The 14,293-nt window shown below is 38.6% G+C and overlaps 1 protein-coding gene across 1 annotated transcript; it reads right to left on the bottom strand.

Moving 5' to 3' along the window:
- Window positions 1-3,377: 3,377 nt before the first annotated feature.
- and2 (actinodin2) lies at window positions 3,378-9,026 on the bottom strand. Its single transcript, XM_072364189.1, has 5 exons — window positions 8,954-9,026; window positions 7,262-7,306; window positions 5,494-5,657; window positions 4,197-5,087; window positions 3,378-3,986 (listed from the first exon to the last, which is right to left on the bottom strand). The coding sequence occupies exons 1-5, from the start codon at window positions 9,024-9,026 to the stop codon at window positions 3,588-3,590; spliced, it is 1,572 nt and encodes a 523-aa protein (XP_072220290.1). The 3' UTR covers window positions 3,378-3,587.
- Window positions 9,027-14,293: the final 5,267 nt, after the last annotated feature.

The following is a 14,293-nucleotide window of genomic DNA, read 5'->3' as shown; positions in this document are numbered from 1 at the left end:
CTACTGGACTCACATTCAATTGAAATCTTTTAAACAAATGAATTCTTTGGAGTGAGGAATATATGAGGCAAAAAAAAAACCTGTGAGACTTTGTGAGTAAGTTTCCCTTAGAACTGAAGCTGTTCTTAACCTGTAAAGACCAGACGCACCATCTAAACATGGGAAACTAGTCTGCATCTGTTTCACAAAGAGGGTTTTATTTAATTTGCTTTAAGATCAGGCCCAAAATAGAATTAAAAGACTTGATAGGAGCTACGCTTAGATTTTACATTTTGAAGCAATCGCACAGCAAATGGCAAAAGTGACTTTACTTTTTTAGTTTTTACTTTGAAATTGAGCAAAATACATCTTACTCTTAAAGATAATACAGCCATTACAGTTTTCCTCAGTGGCCTCCCAAGCAAACTGTTTTGTCAGCTGTTTGTTTACTGAAAGTAGCTGCTCACCCAGAACATTTCATTCAGCCTTCAAAGCTGGTTACATTTGAAAATAGTTCAATGCCGCCCAATGAACTTATGCCATTTTGTGAGCTGAACTGGTCAAAATGTTGTTTTTGTTTCACAGTGGCTGTCATCCCTGTAATTGCTTGTGAAAAAAAGTAAATGAATAAATAACAAATGTTTAGTTTAACTTTGTGCACACCGATTACAGATTTCTGAGAGAAAATCCATTTGTCAAGCTGGATCTTGTTGTATATCACATTGAGCTTTGTTGATTACAGTTTCAAAAGTAGGTCAAATTAACTGTTTGTTCAATATTTTGCATTACTGAAGAACATATATAGCATATCTGTATATAACATAACAACATCCGATCTTATTTGTGGACATCATCTTTACTTGCTATCAGTACTTATACACACATAGTAAAACACCTGCAATTTGTAATTTGACAACTCAGACAGTTTTGGCTGAAGCTGACTAAGGCAGCAGCATGTTATTTTCTGGCACATAATGGCATGTCTGTTTTTGTATTGCACAAGTCAGAACTGTCAACTGTTGTAGAAGCTTTGCCAGTAGGGACTGAAGACCCTCAAACTTATGTTTCTTAAAGTAGCCTTTTAGCCAGTGTTGAGGTCAAACGTCTGCTGCTGAAACAGTTTTGCGGTAAAAATTTTCAGGGAACACTCAAACATGAAAAACAGAACATAAATGTTGCACAGCTGCCTTATCAATAGTCACAAGAACGATGTGATGCTCTGCATTAAAGTCTGAGTCTATCCCTGTTACTTTGGTAAATAAACTTACTTGTACAGGCGGATTTAGGATATTCATGTCCAAAGCAACAAAAATGTGCGCGGTGATGTGAGGAAAAGAAGGATGGATTATATGCAAAGTCTTTTGAAAAATAGGATTTTTATTCTTAAACAAAACTGTATTAAAATGAGAGTTTTTCACTACAAAGCGACAAACCTTCTCTGACTGTAAGAATGTGATAACCTAGTTCTGAGTATATCTGTCCTGACAGTCTGAAATGCATTGGTCTGCTTCTGATAGTTTTAAAACCAGCACAGCAGAGGAGCTCTGCATAAGTCCAAATTTTACCGGACAACAGCTACAATTAGGAACTTATGGGGCTTTCTAGCGTGCATGTTGTGTTCAAGTAGTCATTACAGTGTGAGGTTGTGTGTTATGTGCCTTTAAAACCATCAACACCAGATGGGCCTGTCTGCTGTGTGCAGGAGCTGCTGAAATGTTGGGAACTGGAAAGGAGAATGCCTGCAGTCCTTTTAGTCTGCAGCTACAATTCAGAACATAATGTCTTAGCTTTGGAGGAGAAAATAGCACAGCTTGTCATTCAACATTTCTTAAAGACTGGAAAACAGAGTTTTTTTCCCAGCCAAACCAAACTGTGTCCTCCAATTCTTGTTGTAAGATGCTGGTAAACTTGGACTTAAAGTGTAATTGCTCACTTTGCTTCAACAAAAAAATTGTGATATTTAAATATCAATAGCCTCTCACACTATCATTAGTTTTGTGTCTCCTCCAGATGTACATTCATTAGTTATTATGGCTTCAAACAATTTTGGGCAATGCTTATATGCAGATACACACTGTAGATTAAGAATAAAAGACAGAATTAGGTTGATTTTGAAACCAATTCTTTAGTGGGGGTATTTCTACCAAGTGAAAGTGAGGAGGTAGGCAGATAGAGCAGTATGCCATGACTTGAGGATTCCTGACAGGAATCAATCCAGGGCGACTGCCGATACAGTATATGGTATTAACTGTAGTCAGTGGTTTGCACTATGGAACAACATTTTGTCACGATGCTGAACAATGTGCAGTGTGACTTCCTCACAATGAGCTACACCCAGTGATGAGCACAGTGGAAACCTTGTTAAATTTTTTTAAAGGGTTTTATTATGCATTCCATGAGCAGAACTCATTTATAATGCTTGCTTAGTATAGAATTTCTGGGATCACTATTGTTGGATTAGTCAAATTATTTATGGAGTTTGATCATTTTAAAGCATACATCTTAAAATTAGGTTTGTTTGAGTTTCTGAATATCAGGTTTTTGTTGCTTAAGTGACTCCTTCATTTCCCTCTTAGATTTTGTCGTGAAAAAATAAGCAGACGAACTTTGAGTTTAACAAGCAACTGAATGGTAAAAAAAAACTGTGCTGGGCAAGCTCGTTGGTTGTACTTCAGTTGATAACCCTGTTGTGTGTCTTCGCCTGATTGTTCCTGCATTTCTTTTGTGCTGCGACTTGCCGTAAAATACAGGCAAAATACCCATAAAAGCACATTAAAAAGGAAATTGTGTTAATGCATCTCTAATTCATTAGGTGTTTATTATAGTGACTGTGTATGAAAGTTAACCAAACAATAATCTATTTCAATTGTGGTGGAGCACAAAGTGCAGAGGGCCAAACGTAGCATGCCAGCTGGCACATCTATATGTGCTGGATGTCAGTCACAACAGCTGGGGACTGATGCACTGAAATTACACTCTAAGACTAAACTGTCTCCAACATGGTTTAAACATTTAGTCTGTAGCACTGCAACTGCAGCACCGGGTTTTGTACAGATTTTTATCTATTTTTACCTACTGAGCAGATGTTTCTGTGACCTCAGTGTGCAGGTGATGATGCAGTGTGATGATTTAGCCTTGAAAAATAATTCAATAAATCTTTTTTTAATTTTTTTATTTAGAACTTTATAAAACTAAAATGATTAAGCATTGAGAAGTTTAGAGTTAATGAAAACTGTGGAAAAAAACATTAAATACGCTTTGGATAAAAAGAATGTACAACAAAGAGAACTTCTTGCCCACTAACACAGTATTAAACTAACACTACTCTATTAGACATCTAAACATAAGAGTCTTTTCTATAAACACAACAAACATTAAGTATTAAATGCACGGGTTTCACATATTTTGACAGTATACGTTGCTTTGCCTTATCTAATTCAGACCTAAACAGAGAAAACCTTCAGATTATCTGGGAAATTCAGTTATTTATTTATTTGATAGCTTTGTAAGGCTTTGATGATACTGTGAAAGGTTGTGGTCCATGAATTCCAGAAGGATTAGAGTGAGCTCTTTTTCCACCAGTTTGTTTATTTGTCAGATTCTCAAATCTATTTGTGCTGGCTCATGACACTTCTGAGAAAATCTTCAAAGCGGGGTACAGCTGAATGTGGAGCAGCAGTCTCCTTAGCAGGTTTATCTGCAGCCTTTTCCTCATCAGCCATGGGCTCTTCAGCAGGGGCAGCGGGTTTGGCACGACGCAGGCGGCAGTTGTAGTCATACTCAGGGTCGCAGTCAGGATCAGGAAGGATTATACCATCTTTGGTTGACTTTGGGGCCTCAATGCTGGAGATTGAAGCAAACTTGCCACAGTTGGGATCATAAGGATGACAAAAGGGTGTGGCTGGTGCTTCAGGGCCAGACTTGACCGGGGTGCAGTCTTTGTCATAGTGCACAAAGCAGTCGTACCCCTCCTTGGTCTTGCCGCGGACTCCAAGTTGGTAGCGGACCTGGTTAAGTGATTGATTTGTGTTTTTGGTTCAAAACAAATGCAAAGCAGATTGAAGAACAAGTGAAAGTATTATTCAACACCCATTTCATTTAACTATACCATTTAATAAACCAAATTAGGAATAAAATAATCATTCAATGAGCAAGATTACACTGGATTAGTCAAGAAGAAACTATTCAAACCTACTAACAGGACATCAGATTCAGACCTGGTGCTCGGGGAGCTGTGGAGAGGGGTTGCGCAGGGCAGCAGCAGCCGCCAGTATGCAGTATGGGTTGTATCTTGGGTCGCAGGTCAGAGGTGCAGGAAGATGTGCAGGCTGATCCTTGGGAGGATACTCCAGGACGGGCTTGGTGAGGCCAGACAGCCTGGTGGCAGTCAGGGGGTTGCAGCTGGCATCAAAGAGAGGATTGCAGTGTTGTTCTTTAGGTGCCTCTCCTGCAGCCAATTGAGCAGGTGCTGCGACATTGGTCACGCATAGAGGGTCCACTGCTGGGTCACAGCTGGGGTACAGCAGGTGGTAGTAGCCAGTGGGGGCTTTATGGACCAGAGGGGGCTGGCAGTAGGGGTCCTTAGGGTCACATTTAAGGGCAGAATAGGATGGAGCTGGACCCAGGGCGGGGCGGTAGCCATATGCTGCCCTCAGGTGGTATTGCAGGCACTCCACATCTTCAGGGTGGCAGATTCTCAACAACTCAGCCCTCTGCTCTGCAGTCAGAAAAGGCTCCAGGACAGGAGCATAGTAGTAGTAACCAGTGGGGTTTTTAAAAGGCATGGGCAGCACAGGGGTGAGGATGGGAGCTGGCACCTTGGCTGGAGCTGGCTGGGGGGCAGCAGTTTTGGGAAGGACGGGGTAGAGGCAGTAGGGGTCAATGTAGGGGTTGCACATGCCGATGGCAGCAGACTTGATGGGGGCAGGCATCACCACTGCGGCTTTAGGCTTGCTTGTGGACTCAGCGATGCATTCTGGATCATCAGAATCAGCACAGGTCTTATAGATTTGGCTAAGGTGATTGAGGTAGTGGTTGAATGTGGGTCCTTCCTCGGATCTGTGCTTGTTCTGTAAGTAGGCCATGTACAGGCGATCCAGGTCCTCAACCTGAGGAATAGGGTGAAATGGAGACAAAATGACAAAACCTGTTGTACTCCAAAAATAATTACTTGTAACTAAAAGTATAAAAGAAAAACATTATTTAGTACTTAATAGATCAGTGCAATACTTTGCTGGAAAACATGTGCTCTTTGTCTTTTTTTCTCTTTAAAGTAGTTAAGTCTGACTTCTACACAACAGAGTCCCCCTAAGCAGCAAATCATTCATTGCTCTCCCTTGAACTGCAGAAATAAGGACTTTCTCCTAAATTAGATAAAAATGTAACCTCATAAAAATGTAACCTCAACTCTGTGATGCAAAAATGTTGGCTTAACTTGTAAAGGCAAAACAAGAACTATTTCATAATCGTAACTGTGAGAAACTGAATAATTAATGTGAAACAAGCTCAACTCACTCCCTCCTGATTGTGGCTGTCCATAAAGTATTTGTACCATCCCCAGAAGTCAGGCACGCGTTTGAACTGGGGCACAGCCAAGACGGGGACATTTCGTCTGTTGCGAACCAGCTTTTTCAAGTTGGCCATGGCCTCGGCTTTCACATCATCAGACACTGCAGCCACTGTGGGGTGTAAGGAAGGGAGTGAAAGAGAAATAAAGTTATCATGCCAGTGCCAGAAATAATACTAAATGAAAAAGGATTTTCTTCCGCTGAAAAACACCCTGGACTCCATATGCGCTTATATCTATGGTCACCATGTAACACACCTTTCCTTGTGTTCATAGAATTGATTTTACCTGTGTGCATGACGATTGTTTATACTTGTTTTACTTCTGAAGAATTATTTCATCATGTTGAAACTATTAAACTAATATTCACTTAGAAAACAACCAACTATGAAGACCAATCTTTTTCAAGATGTTTCAAGATCCCATAAATTACAGCATCTGAGAAAAAATAGTTATGTTGGAATTAGTTGATGGAATAATTAATTTTTAAATTGTTTGATAAATATCGTAACCAAGCAACTTATAGCCATAGAAGCAATATATCAAAATCCGATGACTAACACTGAAAAACTCCAGTTATTTAACACGTTAGGCTAAACTTAGTCCATATAATAACAATTCTTAAGTTATTTGTAATTTCAAGAGAGTTTATGTTTAATTTCCAGTCTTTTCTAAGCTAAGCTGATCTTAGCGGCTGCTAGCTGTAGCTTCACATTTGCTTTAATAAGTTGCATTATAAAATAGTTGTTAACAGCTATTTAACTCTCGGTATGAAAGCATAAAATGCCAGACCTGGTAAACTATTACTTTACCAGGTTAAATATTGTATGGGCTTGGCTTGTTTGTGTTTAATTTTGTGTAAGTTTTCCATTTCTTATCTGCTATGTTCCCCAAATGGAAGTGTTTTGTTTGGGGACAAGATGTACAAAGATGCCTCTTGACATTTGTTTAAAACAAATGCAATACATCATCACACAGGTACATCAAATGCTACTCTTGTTTTGTCTGCCACAGAGGTAACTTTAACTCATCATTTATAATTCAAGCAAATACCTAAGAGTATTTGTTTGAATTTCCACTTGAAAAAACACTGCTAAATTCAGAGAGTCACTTCAGTAAGTCTAGAACTGCAAGCCCCAAAGGATAAACCTTGAGCTCTGGTTAAAAGATACTTGGATAAATTATAGAATAAGTCTCTGTTTTTCTAACAATGAACCAGTAAACACTCATATTAATGCCCTTGTTCTGAAAAATCTTAAGCACAAATTTGATGCAAAAGAGAGGGAGCACAATAATGTTGCATTCATGTCAATCACATTTGAATAAATTATGCCAGGAGGCTTCTACAGTACCGTAGTTACTCTTTGTAATTTCATCCAGCCTAGTCCAAGTGGAGGCTGGAAAGGGTTTTAAACAACACAACAGCACAAACTAAAAACTCAAAAACTTAAAGGGAAAATACTGAGCTTAGTTAAAGATTTGTAATTTTTTTTTCTTTTGACGGGTCTACAACATTAGCCGTACCTGTGAAGCAGGTAACTAACATTTATTTTCATTACCAAGTACCCAGTGAATACTTTATTCCAGATTCATCACCTGGTCTATCAGATATCACAGTGTAAAGCAAGGCAGATTGTGCATTTCTCTTCTAATGAATGTACGTGACTGAGATTTTGGATGTACTTGAGTCGCACAGGCCACGTCACACATGCTCACCTTCCTCCTGCTTGTGCTGCCCCACTGGAACTGCCCCCAGAAATTCTGTAAAAACACAAGCAGCAACCGCATTAGCAGCAGCAATATTTGCCAAGAAAAACCAGATGTTGAGCTTACCCTCTGCATCAGGGGAAACGCTGATCTACTAATAAGCCTCTGGGTAAAACACGGCAGGTTCTGGAGCTCTGGCGCCCCAACATAGGCAGCATCCTGCAGATTAAATGTCCCCTACTCCTCCCTCCTCCTCCTCCAGCCCTCCACCAAGCTCCAAGCATGTTGCATCGTTTAGCTTTGAACTATACTAAAGCAGTTTATGCCATTACAGGGGGCCTCCTCAAAGTTAAACTGTAAAACTACAAAGAATGGGTCCTCACACAAACCAAGTGCTAATATATTGTAAAAGTGGGTGGTGGGAGGGACAGGACGTGTCTGAGCGTCTTCAGTTCTGCTGGGGTTTCGTGCCGAGGTTTATGACTATAAGAAAACAGCCAAGTAATCACAGAAACTGCCAGTTCCCCTCAGTTATTAATGTGGAAAACTTCCAAAAGATGTGTCTTCATGATTCTAGTCATTTTTTTTTTTTAGCTCTAGAGATCATCATGGTATGCTGTTTACTGCTAAAGAGTCAATGGTAGCGGTGACCTTTATAACTCTGTAGCACAGATCAACGTGTCACTCTTCAGGACTGGACCACTACCAGGTCCAAACTGTATCTGAAGTTCTCTCACAATGTATTTTAGAACCAAAAACATATGTATGAAAGTAGTACTTTGATAAGTGACAACCCTATCAAAAACAGACTTAAAAAAAATACTCTTTTTTTTTTTTAAACTGAAAGAACTGATTGAAACTGTGGGCTGCACGGAGGTGTGGTGGTTAGCACAGCAAGAGGGTTCCTGGTTCAAATCCCCGCTGGTGACTCTCTGTGTGGAGTTTGCATGTTCTCCCCATGTATGCTCGGGTTCTCTCTGAGTACTCTGGCTTCCTCCCACCACCCAAAAACATGTATGTCAGGTTAATTGGTGACTAAAAATTAATCCTAGGAGTGAGTGTGGACGATTGTCTTGTTTGTCTCTGTGTGGCCCTGTGATGGACTGGTGACTTATCCAGGGTGTACCCGCCTATCACTCAATGACAGCCTACCCCAGCTAGAATCAAGGGAATCAATTTTACAATTCAGTTTTCAAAAAGTTAAAGGCTATGTTTGACTGGTATTGTGACATTATCATAAACTATTACATAAATAAATCTCATTTAAACTACATGATGTTATGTAGCTGAGCAGGTTTTTTTTTCAAAAAGAAAATGTCAAGCAGAAAAGTAACTTTATTAGTTTTCATGATTGCAGCAAAGAGTGTTCTTCTTATGAAACAAATCAGAAGAAAATATATGGTCTAAGGAAGAAAATATTACATTTTGGTTATTCATAATGAAAGATATATCCTCTAAGATGAGGTTGTAAGTTGTCTCTGAGAAAGCATGAACTAAAGACGATGGGAAGCCAACATTTAAAGAATGCTATTCTAACATGTGGGCAGTTGTCTAGAATAAGCTATTTCTTAGTTTCTGAAAAAGCTTTTCTTTATATCTCCAGCTCCACTGAACATGGAAACACATAATCTTAGATAAAGGATTGTAACTAATACCAGAGATTAGTTCTAAACCTGTTAAATCTTGTTACCAAAGTCTCACCTGGTAATAAAACAATTGCCAACAGGAATCCAGTGTGGATCAGGAGAAGCGATGGTCGTCCAGCACGTGCCATTTTCTGTTGTATGTGCTTTCTGAAGGAAGAGAGCATAACAATAATTAGTGTAATTGCAGAAGGAAACTCTAGCAGCACACTGTAATGTTACAATGCAACTAGACTTTGATTGATCTTTGTGTCTTCTTGCTTTTTGTGGAGAGTTTTTCAGCGAGCTGTGAGATATGGAAATCCTTGAAAAGACAACTTATTTGAAACAAAGGGAGCACTTTTATTTAACAGGCTGATGCCAAAACAATAGAGAGGATTGAGGACATGCTGTAATAGAGCTTTTCGGGGATTACTGAGAGAAACAAAATGCTTCAGTTATGAATATCAGAATATCAAACAAAGTGACTGAACTCAACAATCAAACAGCCAGAAGCTTGAAGTCCTTTGTTATATTGCTGTTGAATTACAGCTGCTGTTCTCAAAAAGGCAAATTGTCTTCTACAGTTTCAGCCTGGCTTGTAAAGCTTCTGAGTTTTTCACTTTCAGACAAATTGAAATCAGTTAAATTTCCAGTCAGTCATTTTGAAATGTTATTACTTTCAAGTAACGTCAACAGCAGTCCTTACCTGCAAAGGTGCTGAATATGTAGCCTCCTTTGATCACCTCTGATCCAGCGGCTCTCTTCGGAGGGAGGGGGGGGCTGTTGTTACCCTAGTGTTACCTGATCAGTCTAAACTCTGCAGCTCTCTGCTCCCCTGTGTGGGAGCTGTGTGGGACAGAAACATTTTTAAGGAGCCCCGTTGATCATTAAAAACAAAAAGGCATGTCATACAGCTCAAGCATGCTGTTAGGTGCTCCAGGATTGGCTCCTGCACCGCTAAACATTCAACCAATAGTGATCCTGTAATTAAGAAAGGTGAGCAGCACGACTGATCTCAGAAAAGAAGCATTAAAAAGGTGCCATGTGGTGCAGAGTTTCTTTCCTCGTATGTGTGGAATTTGCAGTGATTTATAAAGTGACATTGTATCTGAGTTGATATTCACTAAATAAGAGTATCGTCCTGTGTTTGTACTTCTGTTAAGAACTGCTCACTGGTTTGTATTGATTCACTTAGATTTTTTTCCCTAAAAACACCCTTTCTCCAGAAATTTATCAGCAAAGAATAACAATTTCTGAAATACCTTCAGTGTTGCATCATTATATTGGCAAATGTGTAAGCAACATTGTCCAGGATGACAAGAGCATGACTTTATTTCACCTCGGTGATGCAATGTTTCCTCCAAGGCTCTGTTGCACCAGCTTGTTTGATAATGTTTCACAACTTGTGGTGTCAGGTGTTTTATACGGGACAAGGAAGCTGTTGGAGAAAAACAAATCTGAGCCAGAATACTTAGATTTGAGATAAAAATACATGAAAATAAAATAAATCTTGCCTACAAAGTAGCTTGCTTATTTGCACATGCATATTTTATATGAAACAACATGAAGGAAGCTTGAGTTGTGAAGAGAAACAGGCCTCATAAAGACAGCCACTAATGAAGCAAACTGCAGCTGCTGTAAAGGGCCAAGCCATTAGGATCAGAATGCCAGTAACTCTGTTAGGTCCAAAATCCTGATGCCTGGGTTGTGCCACGTAGTCTTCATAGCCTGCAGCCTGTGAAACGTGCTGAGTACTGTGGGAGCTATGGAAACTACAAAATATGAGCTGGAACAGATCAAACAGAGCAGGCAGCCTTTGAGGGAACAACAGCCCTTGACACATTCCAACACAGGCGTATATCTTTGTAAGATGGACCTAACTATATTTCAACTTTCATCTACACGTTTTAGTGATATCTTCATAACAACAAAGTTAAGCAACTGTAATTTATTGTAATCTTTAATCTTTAGTTAGCTGTACATGAGTCATTCCTGTCTGACTTTTAGAAAACTATTCCAATCAATACCATCACATTGACCATTTTCATCCATTTTCAACAATTAATTTGCTTTTGACAAACAATGTCAACCATTTGTCTATAACTTTTAGCAACAACACCCACTTATTCTAGCTGTCAGTTTCTCAGCTAGAATAATTCTGTTGAAAATATGGTTAAAAATGATAACTGTCATTAGTGAGGAAACAGTCTGAGGCTATGTTCTGTATCCTATGGTCATGATGTGCTTTAAGACTTATTGATGTTAACATGCCGCCAAATTTAAGTTTGCATAATTTTGCTAAGCTTTACTCTCTATCTCAATCAAGACAAACTCTGGTAGCATAATCTACCCCTAAATGGCTGCAAACACTTATAAAGACATGGTTAAAAAAAGCGGTTATAGTGTTATGTCAGTAGCAGTTAGGCCAAAGTATGTCACAAAGGGTTTCATTATGACCTCTGGAAATTTTGACAATTTGTGAAAGATTTTAGAATCATTAAATACTGGTTTATTCTCACTTGATGTTCAACTGATGCATTGTCTTCATGCATTTACCATAAAGGTCTGCGTATGGTTGCACCTGAATTTGGGGTTCGCTGGTGAGAAGTGTGATGAAAACACTTCTAAAGGCTTGGCAGTAGCCAGTGCAGTGGGTTGCATGATTGTACATATATTGCTCGCCTCCTCATTTCCATTGTCAGTTGCCAGTGCTGGCTCCACATTAGTTGATCAGTAGAAGAGCTATAACACTCTCAGTCTGGCAGTAAACTTAATAATAATAAATAATATGAATCAACTTTTGCATCATCGTATATTGCTTGTTACACGTTCAGGTGTTAAGTAAAAATATAGTTTTTTTTCTGAACATTTTTTAAATGTCTTTACACGAACCTCTTGGCAACTTTAGAACAATTCAAAACTCAACTTAACTAAATCAAGCTACTGCAACTGAGCATTATTTGCTAAAGCTGTTCCTAAATGCTGCTTTTCTAAAGTCACTTTGTTCCTGAGTGAAGTGTCCCTCATGTATGACTGATGATGACTCGGCCTCGGTAATTTACATATTTCTGAATTAACGGAGCTTTAACAGAAGGAAATCAAGCTGTTGTCTTTTTTTTGCCACAACTGCCACCGGGAGACATGTCTCTATTTGTAAGAGGAAATCACACAGGACAAAGTTCTGACTGACAAAAACTCACAAAGGGTGTTTTGTGTTTGAGCAAAAACGTCTTTAAAATACAGACTCTTGTTAAAGGATAATGTCTGCCAGATGTTTTTAAGTAAGTACTCCAGTTGTGGTTTAAGTTGCTTTAACAGTAGCCTATCAACAGATAACCATTATACAATCATCAAGTGCAGAGGTAATGAACCTCAAAGAGTGTTTTATAAATTGTGAAAAACTTTCAGCAGATCTGTGCTGTTTTTTCAAATCCTTGTCCTCGGAAACACACTGTCACCTCTAATTCAAATAAATGGGTCCATTATTAGGTTTCCTTCAGAGCCTGATGAGAACTAACAAGTTCAGTTGAATTATGTGTGGCGTAGAATCAAAGACCCTGTCCCCACAAATACCACCAAGTATACAAAGACAGCTTTTACTGTATCTTTCAGGCTATTGTTCACATACTCACACGTTTCTTTGGTCTCTGCCAACAAAGCTTAAGGCAAATCCGTTCGTGGAAAAGATTTTTGGGAGACGTTTATTTCCAGTGCTGTCTTGTGAACAGAGAAAACAGAGGTTTGGGTTTGCCAAATCATAATTTGTGCCATTAATTACTTTTTTATATCTCTGCGCATAAATACACAGTTAGTTGTAAACTATATTAAAAAAACTTAAGAGGCTTAAGAATGCCCTTCTTCCACATCATCCAAAACAGAACTCGCTGCCAACATTGCGGATTTGGATGAGACTTGATCGGACCTCTGTTTGGGGGGTAACTTTGAAAATGAAGTGGCTGTGGCAGCAGAATATTTACTGTTGTATTGACATGCGTTGCTTTACCCACAATGTAATTTTTTTTAGTAGGTGAGGGATTTTGGAAATAGAAATGCAAATATGAACTGGGCCTTAAACATGCAGGGAAAAAAGTCCTGAGAACCAATATATTAGGAAATGCTGTGTTAAATGAGGAAATCAGATTTTAACATACCAACTGAAAAATGCCAAACACTGAACCTGCTACACATCAGAACGATACTTGTCATTTTGAGCATTAAACACCAATGTCTTCCTTTAGCTCAATTGCTGCTGTTCCATGGGGTAAACTCAAGATGACCATTAACATTATTGTTGTATAAAAATAATTTAATATTGAATTGTTTGTCTAGCATAGAAGTTATTTAAAATTTCTAATAGACAATCTAATACTTCACATGTGTTTGTGCAGGACAATCTCACATTTTTTAAGTATCTTAAAAGAAACAAACAATTTCTGAAACCTTGAAAATATGTTTTATTTTCTAAATCAAAGTCAGATTCTGTAGAGCTAGTTGATAAACAGTGAAGTTTGAGTGTAATTCACACTACTATGTTGTGTGTAACTTTTGGATATTTCTGTGCTGACAGCTCAGTTTGCTGCTGTGCTGAATCTGTTCAGCCAGCCTTCAAAAGCCTGCCGTTTGCATTTTATATTCCTCAAAAGGCTCTTATTACTGTCCAACTTGTCCTGCATAGTAATAAAACTACATCTGAAAAACATCAGCTGAAAGTATAGCTGTCCTTCAGGTTCAGCTCATTGCTGCTGTCATTCAGGGAGTCTTTCTTTAAACATTCAGTTTATCGTTTTGGAAACGATAAAATCCACATGAAAGCTTCACAAAAAATACAAACTGATAATAAAGAATATATGTTTCAATACAGAAACTATTCTGGTCTCTCACATCTTCTGCAAACGGCATATTTGAGTTTTCTTGACTGTGGTGATGTAATCCACAGACACGCAGCAGGCTGGGGGATGGTTTGAGCTTGATGCCCACAGTAAACACTGAAAAAAATGTCCCCAAAGCAAATACCTCTCGTGTGAAATAAGCATTGGTTTCTGTTTTTCTTAAACGTTACAACATTTCATTGTTTAGTGACAGTTTATCACCCTCATCATCAGCACCTCCTGACTGAACCTGCAGGTTAAAATGTTACTAATGTGTAAATAGCCACAATTATATAACCAACAATTTTAATCGACTCTGTAAAGTGAAGGAAATGATTACCCAAAGAACAAAGAATAAACCACATATGATCATACATTCGGGCTACCTAACGTGTTATTTCAAAGTTTGTTCTTTATCTTAAACCATCACTTTAGAGAAATATTCCACAAAAACAAATTCTCAACAAATATTAACATCATCTGCAGATACTTAAATGCACAGCATGTAATTTCAGCTAATTGCACCAGTCACAGCCTGAGGAAAGTCA

Source organism: Leuresthes tenuis, unplaced genomic scaffold, assembly GCF_036924035.1.
Source record: "Leuresthes tenuis unplaced genomic scaffold, fLeuTen1.0.hap1 SCAF_14, whole genome shotgun sequence".
NCBI lineage: Eukaryota > Metazoa > Chordata > Actinopteri > Atheriniformes > Atherinopsidae > Leuresthes > Leuresthes tenuis.
Note: the sequence above shows the minus strand (reverse complement) of the source record. Positions and strands in the feature narration are given on the sequence as shown.

Excerpts from the sequence above, each read along its gene's own strand:
- and2 (XM_072364189.1), bottom strand. The coding sequence starts at position 9,026 with ATGGCACGTGCTGGACGACCATCGCTTCTCCTGATCCACACTGGATTC. Across the intron at positions 7,307-8,953 it reads GGCAATTGTTTTATTACCAG|AATTTCTGGGGGCAGTTCCA; the intron begins GTGAGACTTTGG and ends GTGTTTTTACAG. Across the intron at positions 3,987-4,196 it reads CACAGCTCCCCGAGCACCAG|GTCCGCTACCAACTTGGAGT; the intron begins GTCTGAATCTGA and ends TCACTTAACCAG.